We start from the raw sequence: 22130 nt of genomic DNA on the forward strand, positions 1-22130 counted from the left end.
CATAGCTATGTTTTTTTATTAATCGTTCGTCGTCACGATTCCTGTTTGTTTATATTAATGCATGAATTGTTGAATTTATTTTGGGGAGGGTTACAACTCTTACCTGACTTGACGAGATTTACTGGATAATCAACCACTTAAACAAAACACACAATAAACTCACGGGTACGCATGGGCAACGGAACTTTTAAGCAAATGTTTGCAACCGACACGGAAGTACGTTGAAGACTAGGAGGTTCTGGGTGATCGAGATTAACCAGGGGGTTGGCCCAGAAAGTGCTTCGGGATTTTCGGTCAGATGGGATGAAATAACATAGGTCCCATAGACACATTGGTGTGCAAGGAAAAAAAATCCTTGGCTGTTAGAATTCAACGAAACGTAGGCGGAAATGTCACTGCCCGGAGGAAAACGCCCAGATAGCACACCGCATGACATATGTTAGGCCGATTGGTGCAGCAAAGTAGGACCTTTAAACCTATTTGATTTGCCCGAGTGAAGTATCCTGGTCTTGATCCAAGGCTTATACGTGGCAATGATTAAAGTCACGTTCCTGACCTCATTGGACGTTAAACCACATTCCATTTCTTCCCAGAGAGAGAAATGGGGTTTAACGTCCACTCGACACAAACTAGGTGATTTTGGAACCAACATGGTTCAATTTTATTTCAGTAATTCTCTTGTGCGTAGGGGTCTTTAGCAGTGGGTGAAAATCGGAGGACTCGGAGAAAACCCACGAGGTTTAACAGGCGATCCTACTCTTTTTCACGTACAACCGGGGAATCGAAACCCCGTCAGTTGACTAAATGACGGACATGAAACAGCGCGCACGCGCTAACCATTCGGTCATCCACCCCCACCTTCCCAGAGAAAATTCGTAGCGAATCAGTGCGATCAAACTCTACTGGCCTTTCCATCGCCTTTCCGTTAGACAATATAGAAAAATTATACAGTCAAATAGAGACAAAACAAACACTACAGTAGAGAACCACTAAACATAACGAACTTCCAGCAAAAAAAAAGAACTTTCCACGGGAAGTAGAAGAGTAGGAGAACAGAACGGAACGGGAGCGGCGATTAGACCCCGTAAGACGCTACCCACCTACACAGAGTAACAAAAAATAACTTAAAAACCTTGGCGCGTCTCTCCATGTGTCTATGTGAACGTTATAACATTTTATTTTACAAATCTTTTCAGGTGCTGATCCAAAATTAAGAGATCATGGAAGAAAGTTGTGTGCAGAAGAATGGGCAAGGTATTGTGGGAGGAAAGATTGTGCAGAAGCCATTTCCAAATTTTCAAACACCAAACGATTTCTTCAGCGGAGCAGATTAGCCCAAGCAACAGAACGGTGTAGCAGTGTCCCTGACCTTGCCTCAGATATATTTTCTGGTACTAGCCCACAGCAGAGACAGTCCCATAAAAGACAATCGTTGCGTAAAAAAATCAAGAAAATGTTGCCATGTAATAACGAAAACATTGGATTAAGCCTTGGGGAACCCGGAAGTCCGTTCGCTGTTATTGCTCGTTGTGTGTCAAGTCCTGTACTCCCTGGTGTCTTGTCCCCGGTGAATTCTCCCCCGAGTCTTAGGCGACCGGTCAGTGCAGACGATATTCCTAAAGTGGAGATAACACTACCGTACGACGAGGAAGAATTCATGGCCAGACAAAGTGAACTTGGAATTCATGTAGGACGCGGTCGACGACAGAGAAAGTGTGTATTTGTGCACTGAATGATGCGAAACTGTGGTCGTCCATAAAAAATGTGTCGTGTTCGGTAGCCTACATGAATCGTCTGGAATCAAGGGTGATAATTACTATGTGTTCGGGATTAACCATTTAGAAAGGATATGCATGTGCATTTAGCAAGTGCATATAGGGCTCCAAGGGAGGGGGATAGTCGAGTTTTTGCCAGTGTTTTATTTACCATGGTTCAAATTGTGCAGTTGAACAAGGCCCCGTAAAAGTGGTCCCACGATTGATTACAACAAAACAACATGTATACATATACGACAAGGATATTAATAATAAACGATTTTGCGGCTTAGTGTCGTTTTGAATTACATATACGTGGGAGCACCATGACCTTTTCATTACGCGGAGATTCTCAAGTTTTTAATCGGGTCCCGTATGTGTTAATATGGAAGACTAATTTGAATAGTAAACATCCAGCTCCCCAATTAGCTAATGTGGTGGAAGTGAGTTTAAGATTTCAGACGTAGCCTGCAGGGATTGTTAAAAGATAGAAGTGTCAAAATGGATTCAAGAACATCTCAAAGAGAAAACCGAGGTCTTTATTCTTCATGTTTGTTTTTAAAACATTTCTAGTGTTCGGCTTCGGTGATATTTGCTCAGTACCTTTAAATTGTGTAGCTCATTCATGTTTATTTACTTTATTCACCTTATTTAGAGTCACTGATCTTTGTTGTGCATATTTCGGACAATATATAATATTCCACGGCTTAAATAAAGGAAATATTGGTGTCAGCCATTATCACATGGTTAAACACGTTCCAAATATAATTTCAACACAGAGGTCATTGCTACGATAGATGCGCAACGCCGATTTGAAGAAACGGAAGTGACGAAAGTAACGAGTGATAACAGATACACGGGCGAATTTCCGCTGACTACTAATTCCTTCGAAGACCGAAAGTTGTTATATGAGACTGTGAGAGGATATCTGACAATTCTAAAAAATAATTGAATGATTTGCTAGGGATTCAAAATCACTCAAATGGCGATCAGCGACTTTATCGTTTTATTCTCCACGTTGGTTTTGCATATCTTAATACCGTAATTTTGTTACGTTGGTCGATATTTCTATTATTCATCGATTATAATCAATTACAATCGATCCTGTTATTCATTGATTGCAATCGATTTTGTTGTTCATCGATTATAATTGCATTGTTCATCGATTACAATTCGATTGTTCATCGATTACAATTCGATTGTTCATCGATTACAATTCTGTTGTTCATCAATTACAATCGTATTTATCATCGATATAATCGATTTTGTTGTTCATCGATTACAATTCTATTGTTCATCGATTACAATTCTATTGTTCATCGATTCCAATTTATTGTTCATCGATTACAATTTTATTGTTCATCGATTACAATTCTATTGTTCATCGATTACAATTCTATTGTTCATCGATTACAATTGATTCTATTGGACATCGAGTACATTACAAATCAATACAATAAAATAACAGGGATCGGTTGAATTTAAATTACAGTAAAACTTGTTCATAGCTCTATTCTTTTCGGTCTGGAGTGATGTGCTTATATGGTTATGTCGGAAATATTCAAATTAAATTGTATGCAAAACTGTGAGAACAGTCTGTCTAGCCGTTGCTGAGAAATACACGATTAAAATTTTTAATTTACGACTCATACAAATGTTCTATAGTAATTTAAAAAGTGTTTAAAGAACGCTCACGAGAAACACCTGTGGCTAACATTATTTTGTGTACGGTTTTATAAAAAATTTATATTCTTGGTGCGAATGTTAATGTCTCTTTGTAGGGTGGCGAATAAAGGGCGTTTGCTGGTGCGTTTGTTGGTTTAAGGTTCCTGGTATCCCAGCGATTATCCAAAGCAGGCCTGATATGATTACCTTCCTATCTAAATCTGTAATTGATTTCGGATACCAAACCGAAAGAACACTGTAACCGTCCCCCCCCCCCAACCCAACAAGCCAATCAGTGGCGACATTTTTTTCTGCTATAAACCAACAAACACACCCAGTTTCATTTTATTACGAATTTATTCCCCAATAATTTAGCCATTCACTAGAGAGCTTTTTTTTCGGTCTCGAATTTATGTAAATTGCCACTTAAATCGGTATTACTATTTTTTATTGCATATGTCATTGATCATATATAAAACGGTTGTGATATTATTGTTTTACAAATGTATGACAATTGGTTATTTTCTTTGTTAAAATGTGAAACATTTGAATATCCTGCATAATTTTATTGCAAATCTTATGTAAATGGGGTGAATGTACCTGTTTTAATGTAAATATTTTAAAGTTTGTTTTGTATGTTCTTGTTCAAGATATACTAATTAAGTTTAGAGAGATGTTCTAATGGCGCTCAATTATATAGTTTATATGTTTGTTTTATTTTCATAAAAAGATACGATTATGCCGTTATTCCGAGTATCATTCTGTGAGAAACATGGGGTTATTCAGGGTATCATTCTGTGGCAACTACGTGATTCTCAAACTATTCATATGACGTTATTCCGAGTATGATTCTATGAGAAACCTGGGGTTAACAATTTATTCATATGACGTTATACCGAGTATAATTCTGTGAGAATCATGGGGTTTTCAATCTATTCATAGGACGTTATACCGAGTATGATTCTGTGGCAACTACGAGGTTATAATCAATCTAACATATAACGTTAGTCCGAATATGATTCTTTGTGAAACCTGGGCTTAACAATCTATTCTTGTGACGTTATACCGTGTATCATTCTGTGTGAAACCTGGGGTTTTCAATCTATTCATATGACGTTATACCGCGTGTGATTCTGTGAGAAACATGAGGTTATCAATCTATCCATTTGACGTTATTCAGAGTATGATTCTGTGAGAAACTTGCGGTTATCAATCTACTCATGTGACGTTATAGCGAGTTATAATTCTGTGAGAAACCTGGGGTTTTCAATCTATTCATATGACGTTATTCAGAATATAATTTTATGACAAACCTGGGGTAATCATCATATAAACTAAATTTAGTTGTTTACGAGACTTTACAATGGGTGACCTCACAACCTTAATTCTAATTAACTTTTCGGAATTAAATTATCTGAATCCAAAAAATGGTGACAATCGAGTATCCCGTATGTTAAATTCGATCTCAGAGCATTAAGGCCAAGTATTATGTTTCCAAGTTTCAGCCGTATTTTGTGAACTAAAAAAGGTTTTGCTTGTCGCCAACTTAATTATACTCCGGGGGGAAACTTCTGTATCAATTTAACCATTGTTGATCTCGTTTTAACCAGTACTTTTTAGGGTCATTATATTTTTCATCTTATCACTGTGACTTACATTCTCGGTATCCCCAGTGGTATGGAGAAGAAATCAAATATTCCACGGAATTTTTCACAATTATTAACATATCACACTAGTCATTTATTGGCGTGACCTTCCCATTTCTGATTCAAGTCAGTCTTAAAAGACTCATCTCCTGTCGATAATACGAAATCCACGGTAAAAACCCAAGACTGTGCAAAAGCTAGGCGTACACCTTTTACCGAAACGAAAATGAAACACTAAATAAGAAGGGGTGTTGTCAACGTTCATTATACCAATCCTGTCTATACGTTCAAAATGGAAAACAATATTTCTAGCAAACTGTACATCGGATATTGCCGAGATATTTTCCAAAGGATAACCCATTCGGGTGTCTGTAGAAAAGCAGGCCCACTTTATTTTGATTGTTGGCCCCTTCTCTTAATCTCTTCTCTTTTGTAGACAGTTTGTTTGTCACCGGTATCCACCGTCCATGTGCGCAACTTGATGGAGCTCGCTGGCCACCATGAGGTTGTTCTAGAGATGCTGAACTTGTTAAAACTGAAAATTGCTGTCCCAGTGTTGTGGAGGGGGTGGGGATGGTCGAATGGTTAGAGCGTGCGCACTGTATCATAAGATCTGTCATTTAGTCGATTCCCCGCTTGTACGTGACTAGGAATAGGATCGCCTGCCCAACCTCGTGGGTTTTCTCCGGGTCCTCTGGTTTCCTCCTACTGCTGAAGACCCCTACGAATTATTGAAATCAAATTGAACCATGTATTAGTACCGAAATGACCTAGTTTTTGTCGACTGGATGTTAAACCCCATTTCTCCCTATCTCTCCCAGCGTTGTGGATAAAATATGTGATAATGATCATTTGTTTCGCGTCAGGAAAAATATGAGATAAACTCTATTAACAATGACTTGTAGCAACTCAGTGGTCCTGACATTTTTAAACTGGCGCGAGATTTAGCTCTATATATGGTAAACCACATTTCATTTATGAGATATGAACATCTTCTATTGAACTACAAAGGAGGCTATATAATTAAATGGGCACACGTGTAGGATAATTCATTTTCATAGTCATTTCAACATGGCGAATCATGTGACACTTAGTTGTAGGCATCAAGGCATGGTCATATAGACTATGTCATAGTTGTTGAATTGAAATCTTGTCGCCGATCACACATGCAACTGAACGTTTGCATTTCTCGCCAGGGAGACCTACAAACGGATTTGACCAGTTTTATTCCATTAAAATTTTATCTGAGAAGCCTTCTTTAATCTGATCTGTAGATCAATCAAAAATCGACTTAAGACAAAGTCTGGTTGACACAGCGAAATCTTCAAGAAAAGAAAGATTACTTGTTATTTAAACGATATCATATCTTATTTGTTATTTCTCTGCAAATAGAAGTATGACGTGCGATATTAAGATGTTTTCATGCAGTACGAGAATCATTTAAAAAAGAAAAAAAAAATTATACCGAGATTATATAAAATCAGTTTGGTCTATTTTTAAGCTTATATTCTGTTTTTTTGTTGTTCTTCAATGGGCGAGGAGTTAGGTGCGCGTCAAATCACATGGTTTTGTACGTGACAAGAATTAGGATCGCCTGTCCAACCTCGTGGGTTTCTGGGTCCGTCAGTTTCCTCCTACAGCTAAAGACACCTACGCGCAAGCGAATTACTGAAATAAAATTGAACAATATGTTAGTCCCGAAATGATCTTGTTTGTGTCGAGTGGACGGTAAACCGCATCTCACTCTATTTCTCTCTCTCTTTTTGGGGCTATTCTTCAAAAAAAAAAGCCAAGTACAATCGACATGAAACTTTGGCATGCTTATTCCTTGGACAATGGATAATCGATTGACAGACTTCGATTTCTAATATGACGTCACAATTCTAAGATGGCGGCGATAGTCCATGTAGTTTCGGATTCCTTAGACGCCATAGACTGCCTTGGAATATAGATGTCGTGTACCGATCGTTCGTAGTAATGGGTGCATTAGAAATCGGATATGGACGTAATGTTGAAACCGAAACCTTTAAGAGTCGACTGCGTAGACATCTGAAAACGCCCACTGAGAAATTACCCTTTAAATAACCGAGATTCGAAACTCTGCGACAATAGCTAATCATAATTGTCCAGTCTGTGAGTTAGTATAGATCCATTAACTAAAACCATTCTCATGTCGTTAAGATATTAAATAGTCACAATTTACAAGACCTAAAGGATATTTTAAGCGAAATCCCTGCTGTTCAGTAGTTTTACCCGTCTAGGCTCTTCTAAACCATGCGTGGTGCCAACTTCCTGTCTATCCAAACATGAAGTACTGGAAAGTGTCATAATTGATTCTGTCTGGTGTCATCCTGGTCTTGTTGGTTATGTGTGTGTATGTTAAATCAAAATGACATATCCACGCTCCTGGTAATATTCATCCTCGGTATTATTACACTCTAAAGATTGCCCTGTAGACTATACGGCCAGTTAACTATGCAAATCGTGGGTTCGGTCCAGACTATGTGAGTTCGCTTGTCTAATGTCATGGTTGGGTTGTTGGGGTGATGGTGGGGCGCCTATTTAATGTCATGGGGACGGGGAGGGGGGGCTCAGGGTAACCCAGATTTGGACTACTTTTTAATACTGGTGCGCGCAAGAGAATAATGGAAATAAAAACATGCCATATATTAGTCCCGAAATGACTCTCTATAAGGCCCACATACACGGTACCTGACCAACCCATGTCTCTCAGTAAGTTGTCAAAATTTTTAGGATTCTTTTTGTAGGCTGAATGCTTTGGGCCTGGTGGTTTTTGGTTTTCAAATTGGTTAGTTCCCGATCCGAATAATTAATTGAAACATATTTGTTATTTCAAATGGATTTGTAATTTGACATGCTTGTGTTATTTTACATGCATGTGTTATTTGAACCTAATTATAGAGCGTAATACTTTGAATCAATTTTTGTCTTTTCTACACAATGATTGATATTGCATTTAAGAAACATGCTATCAGTTGTTCAGAGTTTTATCCATTTTGTTTATTTTCTTGGATAAAGATTTTTTTCGCTGTATTCTATCTCACTTTATTCATATCACGTGCAATCTTGTAAAGTCCATGTCAACCGTCTTTATTGATGTTAAAGGGACATTTCGCTTATAAGAAATTGAATACTTGTCGACTTTTATATGTTTAATTTTCTTATTTTCAAATTGTCAGCCCATAAACTACACTATTCCCAACTATGGCAAGACAATGAATTTCCATTCCAAACTTGTCTACGGGGTGCTTATTCACTGAAGTCTGTATTCGTTTTTTCCTAGCCGACATGTCCCTTGAGATGATTTAATTTTGTATATGTAAATTTACCCAATCTATTATTACTATAGCACCATAATTGTCTGTATTGAATAATTTATTTCTACAAAATAAAACTAATTTTCCATTTTTCTTTAAAATAAAAACTTTTAAAACTAGCTGTGGGTTTGATTCAATTAATTCATTCTGTTACGCAAATTTTTCTATGGATTTTTCGCGATATATAATTGGCGGCTAAAATGGTTAAGAAAACTTCGTTTGAAGACTAAAAAAAACGACGTTTCGAATACGGGGTGTTCTGGAATTATCTTAATTAAAGCCATTTCAAAAGCTAAGCCGTCCGAGGATTGTCATCTTCACAATATTACGAATACTTCAATCGATCTATTTAACAACAATCGGCGGCTTTTGATTGGGTGCGAACAGAGAACAGCGCAGGTAGACAGAGAACAGCGCAGGTAGATATGCAGGATAACTAAATTCCAGACCATTTTCCCATATGGCCTCAATGATAATTATATATTAACCGTGATGAAAATACTTTGATTACAAGAAATTGTTATAAGAAACTCCATGATTATTTTCAAAATAAAAAACTTTCTGTAAAAATTTCGAAATTTCAAAAGACTAGGAAATTATTTTAAATGAAATGTATTCTATGTGCCAATGCCATACCTCCGATAAAGTGTCTTGTGCAGCTTGTGTACTCAACCTAGCACGACAAATTGTACACTCTTTGAAAAAATTAACTGCGAAAAAACTTGGTGTCCTCATACAGGATATCATCTATTCTAATCAACTTAAAGGGACATTATGGAAGATTAGTTAAAGAGCTGACAGTTCTCACTAATAGTTACAAACTAAATAATGTCAAGGGAATTTACTGAAAATTTCAGTCAAGTTGGTCCACTCTGAACCGAGATATGAGCGTTTGAATTTTAGGCCTAGCCTGGATCATCATTACTAAAGTCGGTACGATTATCCATTTTTGGATTAGATTATCTTGAGCGTTGAGCAGAAATAAAATGAAATGAAATGGGGTTTAACGTCCTACTGTTCTGCTCCGAACTGGGCTAATGAAGACGGGAGCGTTGAGCAGCAATTCAGATTCAAATCCAGTGAAATCAGACACATATGATAGCATCGAGAATTGATCAAGGTCTTTTCGTGTTAATAAATGTCTAATTAATAGTTTATATAACATTTCAGGCTTTATATAGGTCTCTGTATGCCGTGTGGTTGTTGTTCTTGGGGTTTAACGTCCGCTTCCACCGAGGGTGTATCGCAGGCCTAGAGATCTAAACCACAACCGTAAGTAAGAGGTACCGGACAACTAGATTGACGTTGTTGTTCTTAGTATTTAACGTTCGCTTCCACCGATAAGTTGTCTTATTTTCATTTGTATCATCTTAGCGCACGCATAGGGGTCTTTCCTCGTACGTAACTAACGTACGAAAATTAATTGGTGGCTAGATTTTTTTTCGAACGTATACAGTGAATGGCCATTTTGCTCAGTAATCCCAGCCAGAATTTGGCTATTTTCTAAATTTGCGTTAAAGTTTAAAATATTTGTTTTAGAACTGAAACACATTAACTATTAGTCAATCTCATTGCTAAAAACATCAACAGAATTGATTATGTATATCTGAAATAGACCCGACCTACGCACAAAATAGTGTAATATGGCGGCCTCTATGAACAACCCTCGCAGACGCTGTCATTGAAGACAACGTCAATTTTATGAGTTGTAGATGTTATTTTTTGTTGAAAAATCATTGGAAGAAGAGAAAACATGTTGGGACTGTACGAATTATATAGTCTTTATGGGTGCAACGGACACAATGCTAAAGATAAACCTATTGTTTACAATGTTGACCTCATGACCCATTGACGTCAATGTCATGACCTGTGATGTGTAGATCACGTGATATGGATATCATGGCTATTGACTGTGTCTGAGATACTTCTCCGCAGGTAGCGTGTCTCAGATGTTCAGAATGGGTCTTTCCTGTGGAGGAAACCGGAGTAAACCCACGAGGTTGAGAAGGCGCCCCTATCTCCAACCCACATACGCTCACACCAGGGATCGAAACCACAACCACAAGTCAGAGGCGACCGGCTAGCTGGAGGTCGAAGCGCGACACTCTACACCACTAGGCCAATTCCCCAGCCCCCGCTATAGGATGACCAAATTATTAGCCTCAAATACTGTGTGGCGTACGAAACTATAGCTCGAAAACTAAATGATAGCTATCTGTCTCCGTTTTGGTAGCGGGTCTCTAAGGACCTGTTTATATGGAAAGGTCTAACCCTTGTTGGCGAGTTAGCTTATCTAAACGAGCCCTGCCCTTATATTTAAATAAAGTTTGATTTATAGAATGGTATTTATAAGGGAAGTAGGCTGGCAGACCCTTTCAAACGGTCGGGAAGCCTGGTTAAAAGGGCCAGCTCACTTTTCATTTAAACATATTTCAAGACTTAAAAACGGGTCAACGCGTGCCAGTGTTCATTTCATTTATGACCCTGTGTCATATAAACTGTTAAATTGGTTAGCTCGGTTTTCTTACAAGGGCTGACCTTTTCATATAAACACCAAATCGGGATAATCCTTCATTTTTAGCCGATAGAGATGAGGTAAAATAGCTTGGTTTAAATAAACAGTTCAGTTAGCAGACTCGGGGTCCCAGGGCTGTCTCACATTTCAGGGCTAGCCCCTTCCATATAACCAGGCCCTTTGTTCAGAAGGAATATATGGTACAGGTTCAATCCATTGGCCTTTTAATGAAGGGTTAAAGTCGCCAAGTTGTGGAAGTTCAATTTACCCTTTTATTTGGGAGTAGTTCAGCTCTGAACGTGGGTCTCATTACACTCGACCTGTACGTTCAGGAACCACTCTATTGGAATCTTTGTCGATTTTACTGGACAACTTTTTACTGCTAAACGGTCGCGTGTCAGTCTCTGTAAGATCCTACCTGTTAAATATACACCCCCTTCTGCTAAAAAGCTTGGCAGAAGCCACTTAAGTCTAAATATAGGGTAAAGCACAAATTTACGTAACTCGCTCATATATACTGAGCGCCATGGAAAACGCATCACTTTTTTTTCCCAAATATTTTATTACTAGGTGGTTTTGTATGTATAATATTATGCCATACTATGAACTATTGTTTCACACAATACTCCCAAACGCAATATTCACGTGCAGCATTGTGTGTGAGCCCTTTAAAAGCATGTTTTCAACTTTATGTGCAGTTGGACGTGTGAAGGAATCGAGCTAGAGATGCCGAGGCTTACTGAAAATCAACGGAATGAAGCCATGGGAATGTCCCGGGCAGGCATGTCTACACGTGCTATTGCCAGACACTTCAATTGTCATCAGTCCACTAATGTAAGGTTGGTGGAACGTGTTCGAGTTACTGGATCAACACGTGACTGTCAACGTCCTGGTCCACAACGCGTTACAACCCAGGCTCAAGATCGCTACATCCGGGTCACTCATCTGCGTGACAGATTCCGCCCAGCGACTCGAACAGGTGCCAACACCGTAAGACGTCGTCTAAGAGAAGTAGGACTCCGTGCACGACGACCTTATGTTGGAGCTATCCTCACCGTCAGCGGCGTTTGATATGGGCTCAAGGACACCAGACATGGAGCAGAGTAGACTGGCAAAGTGTGCTCTTAAGTGATGAGAGTCGCTTTCATCTTTATCACGCTGATGGCCGTCAACGTGTGTGGAGACGTCTTGCAGACTGCTGCGTCTTTGAAACGAATCGATGGGGTGGGGGAAGTGTAATAATGTGGGGAGGCTTCACATTTCATCACCGGACCGCCCTACACATTTGCAGGGGTCGCGTTAATGCTGTAGCCTACCGTGATGAGATCTTGCAACCAATTGTTGTTCCGATGTTTCGAGCGCGCCCACAACTTCAGCACTTCCAACAGGATAATGCACGTACGCATACCGCCCGTTTTAGTATGGACTACCTGGCTGCTAACAACATCAAAGTCTTGGCCTGGCCAGCCATGTCTCCGGACATGGCACCGATAGAACATGTCTGGGATGAGAATGGACGCCGTCTGTATCGGAGACCACAGGTGCACACCATTGCTGCTTTAGAAGCTGCTCTTGTCCAAGAATGGAACAATTTGCACCAGGCCTTCTTTCAAACATTGGTAAATTCCATGCGACGTTGCTGCACAGCGTGCGTAAGAACCCGTGGAGGACACACGCGCTACTGACATCTGTGTCATACTTTTGATTTTGACCCCTCTGATTTTGTACCGTTGATTACAGATTAAACATCCATAAGTGTACAAATGTGTTGTTATTGATATGTTCCCATTTGAATATTGTTCACAATAAGAAGCAAAATAAATAAGATATGTTTACAGGATCATTTTGTTATACGAAAAACTAAGTGATGCGTTTTCCATGGCGCTCAGTATAGTCTTGCCATTGGAACTTCAAGCGTAGTGGGTTTTCTCTGTGTCTGTGTTTTCAGGTTTCCTTCCATTACTCGCTGACAAGTACTTTTAGTTTTGACCCCTCTGACTTTGTACCCTTGATTACAGATTAAACATCCATAAGTGTACAAATGTGTTGTTATTGATGTGTTCCCATTTGAATATTGTTCACAATAAGAAGCAAAATAAATAAGATATGTTTACAGGATCATTTCGTTATACGAAAAACTAAGTGATGCTTTTTCCATGGCGCTCAGTATAATGACGAAACGAAATTTAGGTAAGCAGAGGGGGGGGGGGGGGGTCTTTGCTAAGTTGAGAATCTTCAGTTATTTACTGTTGAACGCTTAAGGAGAGTGTAATGTTTGCAAAATTTTGGGATGACATTTAATGATTTATACATTTGTAAAAAAAAAAGGCGAGATATAGGCCTCCTGACGTGTTTCGCGGAGGATTGAGACAATGAGAGATGAGATTTCTTGTCCAAGTTATAACAAACGTCTTCCGCGCTCTATAATGCATTGTTTAACGGCACTAAATCCCGGGGCGTCACTCTCCGTGAGTAAGCTTATAAAAAAAGAATTCATGGTTTCAACAAATGGGGGCAACTCCATAATATAAAAAAAATAAAAAATAAGATTGATTTACAGTTGATGGGAGGCAACTCTGATTTACGTGTCTTCCTTGTTTTCTACGTCACCCACAGGTATTAAAAAAAAAGAAAAGAAAAAAAAAACCTGTTTAAGCCATTCAGCAATCGAATATTTAACATGTGACAAATTAAATTACTGATTTCTGCAAAGCCAAAGCGGAAAAGGATCATCATCGAACTCCGCCGCGATATTTACCAAATGCACATTCTAGCTCAATTAGATGCAGAGTTATTGTGTTCCAAAGGAAATGACAGCCAACTGATTTGACTTAGCAGAAAATGTGCATCGCCTAACTCAGTAAGTCCATTCAACTAATGAACGTCTACATTAAGACCAAACCCATAATAGAGTCATTGGGTCAATTCAAGTCCCGAGTTACTCTCGTGTTAAGGTTGTGTTGTAGTGGTGTATAACTGGTGTTCTTTTCAGTACCTTAACCTGAGCCCCTCGATTTAGCACTAGTGTTTACACCAGTGTCTAAACTAGGTTAATACCAGTGTTAACACTGGTGGAAAATAAAAAAGACCTATAACAGTAGTGTTATCTTTAAATGTTGCACTGTGTTTTTGTCTTCTGTTATTTGGATGAGCTGGCCAACTTAAAAAAAAACCAGCGGTTGCCAGGCAGGATACGCCCGCCCACCTTTTGCACGAGATGGATAGAGAACAAGCTAAAAACAAAAGTCACTTTTCGTTCAATCAGGGGTCATAATCCAGAGAGTTATGGTCTGAAATGCGCAAATATCGACAGGGACTGAGAACATAAACATATATTTTAAGTTTCATCAAAATTGGATAAAAATTGTGACCGCTAGAGTGTCCACAACCTTCGTATTACATACTTTTACACAATTTGCGTACAAAGAGCGGCCATTTTGTCAGGTAGTTTTGATCCGATTTTCACGAAATTGGAACTCAACCGTCATGAGAGTGTAACGGTGATCAATTTATAAGTTTTTTTTAAAATTGGATAAAAATTGTGACCGCTAGAGTCCACAAGCTAAAAAAAGGGTTTTTTCATACAAACAGGGGCCATAATCCAGTTACAGTCCGATATGCGAAAATATAAAGAACCACGATCTTTAGATTATAAACATACATTTCAAATTTCATCAAAATCGGATAAAAATTGTGACTTCTAGAGTGTCCACAACCTTGTGTACAAGGAGCGGCCATTTTGTCTGTCAGTTTCGGTCAGATTTTTACAAAATTCGAACTCAACCTTCATTGATTTGTAACGGGGATACATTTAAACGGTTTTTAAAATTGAATACAAATTGTGACTTCGAGGGTGTCCACAAGCTAAACGTGCGATTTTACGAACAATCAGTGGCCATAATCTAGAAATTTATCAACAGGTACAAAGATCTTTGTGATATAAACATAAATTTAAAGTTTCATCACCTTGATATGCTATATTTCTTACATTATTTGCATACGAGGGGCGGCCATTTTATCCGACAGTTTTGGTCCGATTTACACGAAACGGTGTAACGGTGATCAATTTATATGTTTTTTTAAATATTGGACAAAAATTGTGACCTCTAGAGAGTCCACAAGCTAAAAACGTGATTTTGCGTACAATCAGGAGCCATGATCCAGGAAGTTATGGTCCGATATATACCAATATCGAAAGGAACCGAGAGCTTAGGGAGACAGACCTATATCCCAAGTATCGTCAAAATTAAAATCGGATAAAAATTGTGACCTGTTGAGTTTCCACAAACAAATTGTGGACGGACGGACGTCCAGGGGCAATGGCATAATACATCCACATGAAAATGTGGGATTATAAAAAAACAGCAAAAGAAAGGCAATTGAGGAAAAATAACCGCTTCAATGAAATTAAGTAACTAGGATCTATGTAGAATTGTTGTAGTCTCATTTGATCATTATTCAGTCGAAATTTCCAATCTGAAATTTCTCGTAAATCAGCAGGCTTGCAGTCAACATTTCTTTGTCTTAAACATGCATTATGCAAGAGCAAAATCTGCATATTACAAGTCTTTCTTTAGGCCTGAAATGTTATCTAAATTATCAATTAGACATTAATTAACTTATCCAGACCATAATAAACTCTCGATGTCAAGGTTAGCCTTCGATATAGGCTGGATTAGATTCCTATATGCCGCTAACGGCCAAAGATAATTAAATCAGAAAAAGTGGATAATCGAGACTATGCTGTTTATATTAATGATTTTAGTAATGATAACCGAGACTATGCAAAATTTTCACCGGTTTCTTTCTCGGCTCATAGTGGATCAATTGGACTGAAATTTTCAGCAAATTACCTTTACACTATCTAGTTTTTAACTATTATAGCGAGAACTGCCATCTCTTTATCTTATCTCCCATAATGTATCTTTAAGTTTTGGGTAAAAATGTCATTTTAAGCCTTAAAACTAAATCTAAAAGTCTTAAAAGAAATTCTCTTCTTGCCGCCTGTTGTTTCGCACATTTTTTTTTATGTAATTAGAAATAAAATTGCACAAAGCTCCTTGTCTTTACATTTTTTTCATGTAAATTTGTTTCTTAACTCGGGAAACTGATATTGAAAATATAGACAAAGTGAGGGGCTCAGGAAAAAGTTAGTGTTTGGGTAACACAGATACGACACTGGTGTTCATGTTGTGTAAATATATCCATGTTTAACACAACCTCAACACCACAGACCTTAACTCGGATTGATTTCAAATATAGAGGGGGTCTGGGGTTGAGTTAGCACAGCGTTACACCAGTGCTACACTGATCTAACTGGTGTTAAACACTACACCACATTAACCCAGGACTTGAATTGACCCATTGTGTACAAATGGTGTGGGGGATGGACGAACCCATTCTATCTAATAGTTGCTTTCTCAGTAGTAATCACAAATTGTTGTAATTCATTGCAATGATCCAAACAAAGAACTTTACAGTAGAACAAATGATGACTTCTGTGGTTAAGTTTCTATAAGATTGAAACTGAAAGTTTTAAGCAAACTGACTTCCACATAATCCTTAATCATCATATGGAGGTTGTCACATCAACAAAATTAAGTACTTTTTTACAAAAAAAACCCCAACCCAACCCTAATTCAAAGCAGTTTGGCTCCTTTAAGCTACCCAAATGGGCTACATATAGGCTATCGCCAGCCACGATACCTAAGCTAATGGGAGTCACGGAACGCTGCCTTAGCCAGTGAAGTCACTGGAAGCTACCTTAGCTAACTGAAATGACAGGAAGCTGCCTTAGTTAATATAAGTCACAGAAAACTACCTTCGCTAATGGAAGTCACCTGAAGCTTTTTCAGCTAATGGAAGTCATAGGAAGTGTAGCGGGGTATAATTTGCTACCTTAGTTAATGGAAGTCAACTTACCTAATGGAAGTCATGGAAAGCCGACATAGCTAAGGGAAGTCATGACAAGCTACCTTACTTAATGGAAGTCCCGGAAAGCTGAATGTCACAAAATGTTGAATTAACTAATGGAAGTCAAATGAAGCTCATTTAGCTAATGGAAGTCATATGAAGCTATCTTAGCTGATGGAAGTCATAGGAAGCTAACTTAGTTGTCACACAAAACTACCTTAGCTAATGGACATCATCTGAAGCTTACTTAGCTAATGCAAGTCACAGAAGGCTACCATAGTTAATGGAAGTTTCGGGAAGCTAACTTATCTAATGGAAGTCATGGAAAGCTGACATAGATACATGTAATGCAAGTCACAGAATGCTATCTTAGCTAATGGAAGTCACCGACAGCTACCTTAACTAATGGAAGTCATAGAAGGCTACCTTAGCTAATGGAAGTCAGGTGATGCTACTTTAGCTAAAGAAGTCACAGAAGGCTACCTTACCGTGAGTAATCATGAGTGTTAAGCTACCTACTTGTATTGCGTGGTGATGCAAGGAAAAAGGTACCCTTCTATTTACAGAAAATAAAACTATATCTCCACAAGCACTCATCTTGACCCAAGGAACAAACAACACATAATGTAACAGAGCACTTTTAATTATTTCATTTTTTGGAGATATTGACAAGAGAGGGGACCTATCCAGTCCACTTCTCTATCATACAAGTAAAATCACTTGGTATATAAAAACCCAACACTATGGTTCACCACCGTTCCCCAGCAAAACACACATTTAAAATCATCACCATTCAAAAAAAAAGTAAAGCTCTCATTAAAATGTCATCAATAAACAGTTTTGTACAGGGTTTTCTTTTTTTTATTCTGTCAAGTTTCTAAAACAACCAGTTTGTAATTTATACAATTATACACAAGTTTTAACCACATACAAATAATACCATTCATAACCTATACACATACACTCAGGTAATTATACACTGGTACAATCACACACGCAACAGGATTTCAGTAATTTCTTAAATAAACATTTATATTATTTCAAATACACATATTCTTGGCAATGTTTCTCAGGTAAATCAGTATATTTCATGTAGTACTAGTAAATACTAAATTGATTCTAGAAACACATACATCTACATAGTAAGAACAATTTTCAAGATTTTTATGAAAGGGCTAATCACTTAAGATGTACATGTGGCCATTGTGGATGTATGGAATATCAGACCCTCCAAAATATCATACTGCTGTATACCAATATTGCATATTTTGGTAGGTGTTTTACTTCATACACTCAATAACAAAAATTATGTATTATAATAATTACAATACAGTAGGCCTATAATATCCTTAAATGACATTCAGAAGTAGAGATTAAAGATTCACAACTTATAGATTTACTACTTCTTGCTATATTACTGTATATATGTTTCAATACTCTCACACATATCTTTATCATGTAACTCAAATAAAATAAAGATACCTGCCTGAGTGTTGAAATAAGAAGTCGGAAATCTATATATAAAGTTGTTAAGACAGCAGAATATCAAGTTAAATCTAAGAGAGAATAAATGCTTCTTCACACTATCCCAGTCAGAAAGGTTTTATGCTCACAGTATTTCAATGTTTCTATATACACTATACATATATTACGGTTCACCTAGTAAAATAATCCTAGGTCTTTAGTTGTTCACGACTAATACATGTATGTAGTAACCTTAATTTTAAAAATAACCTTTCCGACTCGAGTTTTTTTTAAAGATTTCATATATTCTACGTGCATAGTAGTTTGGAATTTACAATGTTTATTATTACTGTTTAAATTCTCATGGTCTATACTCAGGGGCCTTATTCAAGAAAATTGTAACTAAAATATTTAAGGCATGTTGTTCATTGGCCAAGATCAGAAATTTGTGCTTTTATTTTAGAGCTTAGCCAATAAATGATCAATTTTCTTCAAATATTTTAGCTTTTTGTTTTCATAAATAAGGCCCCAGGTGTTTTTCTAATATTGCTTATTATTAATATTGAACTCTAAACAGGGGTAGTAGCGTAGAGAGAAAGACAGAAATGGGGTTTATTGTCCACTCGACACAAACTAGGTCATTTTGGGACTAACATATGGTTCAATTTTATTTCAATAATTCTCTTTCTTGTAGGGGTCTTTAGCAGAGGGAGGAAATGTTAGATCATGCAGGAATTAAGTTTTTTTCAGATGATATAAAGAAGTGAACACCAACTGACTGAATCCAAGTCACATGATATCTTGGTTTTGTGTTCTTAATTAAACGTTAAATAATTAAATCAAATGAACTTAGTCGTGAAAATCAGATATTGTTTGAAAGATGCACGATTGTGATCAACGACATAAAAGATTTAATTACAACCCATGATTCAGTATGACCAAACAGAAACATACATGCATGAATGACACAGTGGCGAACCCAAATGTACAGATGAAGTCTTAAATTTGTAAATTAATGGGGATAACTCAAAAACTAATTAATTACGGTATTTATATTTTAATTGATATATACAAAAGATCTATATAAACAAAGAAAGCCTGGTAATGGGATTTCTACTCAATACACTTTAAATGAAATTTTGAGTCCAAAAAATAAGGCAACAGAACACCTCAAATTTTGAGAGTGACTGGATATGTTTCAATCAGCAAACCAATGATGGATGTTGTTTGTTTTTTTTTAATAAGTTTTACTAGAGAATATTTTAAATAACTTAAGTAAAAGCAATATTCATAAACCTTTCTTTTTATATTTGTGGTGACATGTTTACAGTTACAATGTTAATTCACTCAATAAAACAACAACCCTAATTTTAAAATGTAAATATACAATTAAAATTGACCAAAAGAAATGACTGATATGTGATCCATAGCTGAACATAAAAGTGAAATAAAATAAATAATTAAAATAAATTTTATAGAATAAAATACCTTTAAGAATATTATAGATTGCCCTCCATTTTGGAATTAAGGTCATACAAAAAAAATATGCTGTTTCTCAGATACTGATGCATTACTTAAAACGAACTGCATGATCCGTTTTTATTTAAGAAAAATAAAACAGTTTCATGAATTACATTTGTACCATAAGGAATTCTGATTCAAACTGGAAGTGTATCATAGGCTTAATTACACAACCCTGATTAATGCTATTCACAATTATAAATGATACTGAATATTCATTCATTGCCCTGATGACATAAAACAGTGTCTTATAATGTGATGCTTATGATACATGTAAATCATGCACAAGAAAAACAAGCCAACAGTGTGGCTGATGTTCCCTGACAAATTGAAAAAGTAATAAGATGACACACATTTCTTAATTGCATATTTATCTTTTTATAAAGTAATGATCATTTTGTTTATCAGTGCTTAGACAGATGCAGAAAATGTTCATTATTGAACTAAGTCAAGGTACATGTCGTATTGATGTAATGAAACTACAGGAAATGCACATTATCAAACTTAGTCATGGTATTGATGTAATGATATATGCCAAGTTTCACCATTCTCACTCTATTAGAATCAAAGTTGTCAAGTCTCAACCAATCAATTTGCTCATCACTCTGCTTAACCTGACTCAAAAATCCAAACTGAGTCAAGGTATTGTTGTAATGAAACTATACAACAAGTATTTGTATTGTGTCCTAAAGCAGTGACCAATCAAATTGCGTATCTCTGCTTAGCTTAAGGAGAATATGCTCATCGAACTCAGTCAAGGAATTCACCTAATAAACACCTACACCAAGTTTGAAAACTCTAGCTCAATCAGAAGCCGAGGTTTTGTGTCCCAAAAGTGTGACGGACTGATGGACGGTCAGAACCATTTTAATTGTCCCATGCTTTCTTTGAAAACTTCCCTCCTGCATCAGATATTTTGGAAGAATTGTCCGAGAACCAGAATGTTTTTGTATGCCCTAACAGAAAAAGAAAATAGAAATGATTATTATACAATTTTATGCCCTCATTAAAAGAATTTATATCTAAAACACATACGTTGATAATCAGATATTAAAATATATTCTAATAAATAAATCAACACAAAACAAATTTCCATAAAATTACACCATTTTTAAAATTACTGAAATCCATGCCAGGAGTCATTTTATCTGAATTTACACATTCGATGTCCCATTACTGCAAACACACGTAATAATCTCACACACTAGTCGTTCGTTACTCAATTGATCGGTCATAACAACACGATATACACACACACATCCTAATAACATATTTGATGACTGGATTCAAGCACAGATCTTACAAACGTTTTTTTTTTTATCAGCAGAAGATAAACACTGACAATACAGGTTTATTATGTGCCTCTTGTGCTGTCTTATTTCAAACTTGAATATATATATATATATAATAACAATGTCTTAAGACTTAAGCATCAAATACTTGTCCAAGTTGGGGTACGACGGGGGGCAGGGGCAAGATGTTTAATAATATTCACAATTCAGTTTCACCTTTATTTCGACATGTACACAACTTGTTGAACGTCTTGTCTGCCCCTGGAAACAAATCAGGGGCAGATAATTTGTTGTTGATAAGTTGTTGAAGATAAAGCTCAATATCCACAATTGGGTTTTTTTTCTTTTTTTTGTTGCTCATCACAGCTTGAAAGATAACATTGTTAAATAGGTGTGCACAATACAAGGTGATGTTTACCGTAACATCCTTTTTAAAATTTCTAAGATCACATTTGACATCAAAGAATGAAGGATTATAGAATTAGGGATGCGGTTAGCTATAACATATAGATTTCTCTGTACTTTCAGAAAATATTTCCACTATCATAGCAAAATGAAGAACGTTGCCGCAAGATTAATAATAATAATAATTGTAGTATCCATGGCTCTTTAATTTAATTAACCAATGAAGAACTAAAGTCAGAAGATAAGAACATCCAGTGAAGTGATGGCTACGACTAGGAGAATTTATCGCCAAAAGTAAATGCGGGTGACTGTGAGAGACTGAGTGTAGGAGCCTGAAGTGACTGGGATGATTGAGATTGTGAATTACCACCAGCACCAGACATTCCACTTTGTATAAAATCTATGTTGTGCCTGAAAAAAAGAAAGAAAAGGGGGTTTAGGTTTAACATCCACTTCAAACAAACTAGGTCATTTTGGGACTAACACATGATCTAATTTTTATTTCAGGGTCTGCAGCAGTGGGAGGCAATGGGAGGACCCCACCCTAAGTCTTGGATCAAATCCACACCACTCATTGACAAAATATTATGACATAAAGCACATCAATTGGACCACTT

At 37.0% G+C, this 22130-nt stretch overlaps 2 protein-coding genes across 8 annotated transcripts in view; one reads left to right on the plus strand and one right to left on the minus strand.

Moving 5' to 3' along the window:
* Nucleotides 1-8522, plus strand: part of LOC126831918 (ankyrin repeat domain-containing protein 24) — a 118696-nt gene extending 110174 nt beyond the window's left edge. For both annotated transcript variants that reach the window (XM_050562592.2, XM_050562591.1), the window contains exon 6: nt 1197-8522. In XM_050562592.2, the coding sequence (XP_050418549.1) occupies nt 1197-1732 (536 nt within the window). In that variant the 3' untranslated portion in view covers nt 1733-8522. The remainder of the gene's footprint in view (nt 1-1196) is intronic.
* An 8936-nt stretch (nt 8523-17458) lies between these two features.
* LOC126831905 (serine/threonine-protein kinase tousled-like 2) overlaps nt 17459-22130 on the minus strand; it is a 36169-nt gene continuing 31497 nt past the window's right edge. For all 6 annotated transcript variants that reach the window (XM_050562571.1, XM_050562567.1, XM_050562569.2 and 3 more), the window contains exon 19: nt 17459-21924. In XM_050562571.1, the coding sequence (XP_050418528.1) occupies nt 21786-21924 (139 nt within the window). In that variant the 3' untranslated portion in view covers nt 17459-21785. The remainder of the gene's footprint in view (nt 21925-22130) is intronic.

The sequence above is a fragment of the Patella vulgata genome, chromosome 9 (genome assembly GCF_932274485.2).
Source record: "Patella vulgata chromosome 9, xgPatVulg1.2, whole genome shotgun sequence".
NCBI classification, from domain to species: Eukaryota; Metazoa; Mollusca; class Gastropoda; family Patellidae; genus Patella; species Patella vulgata.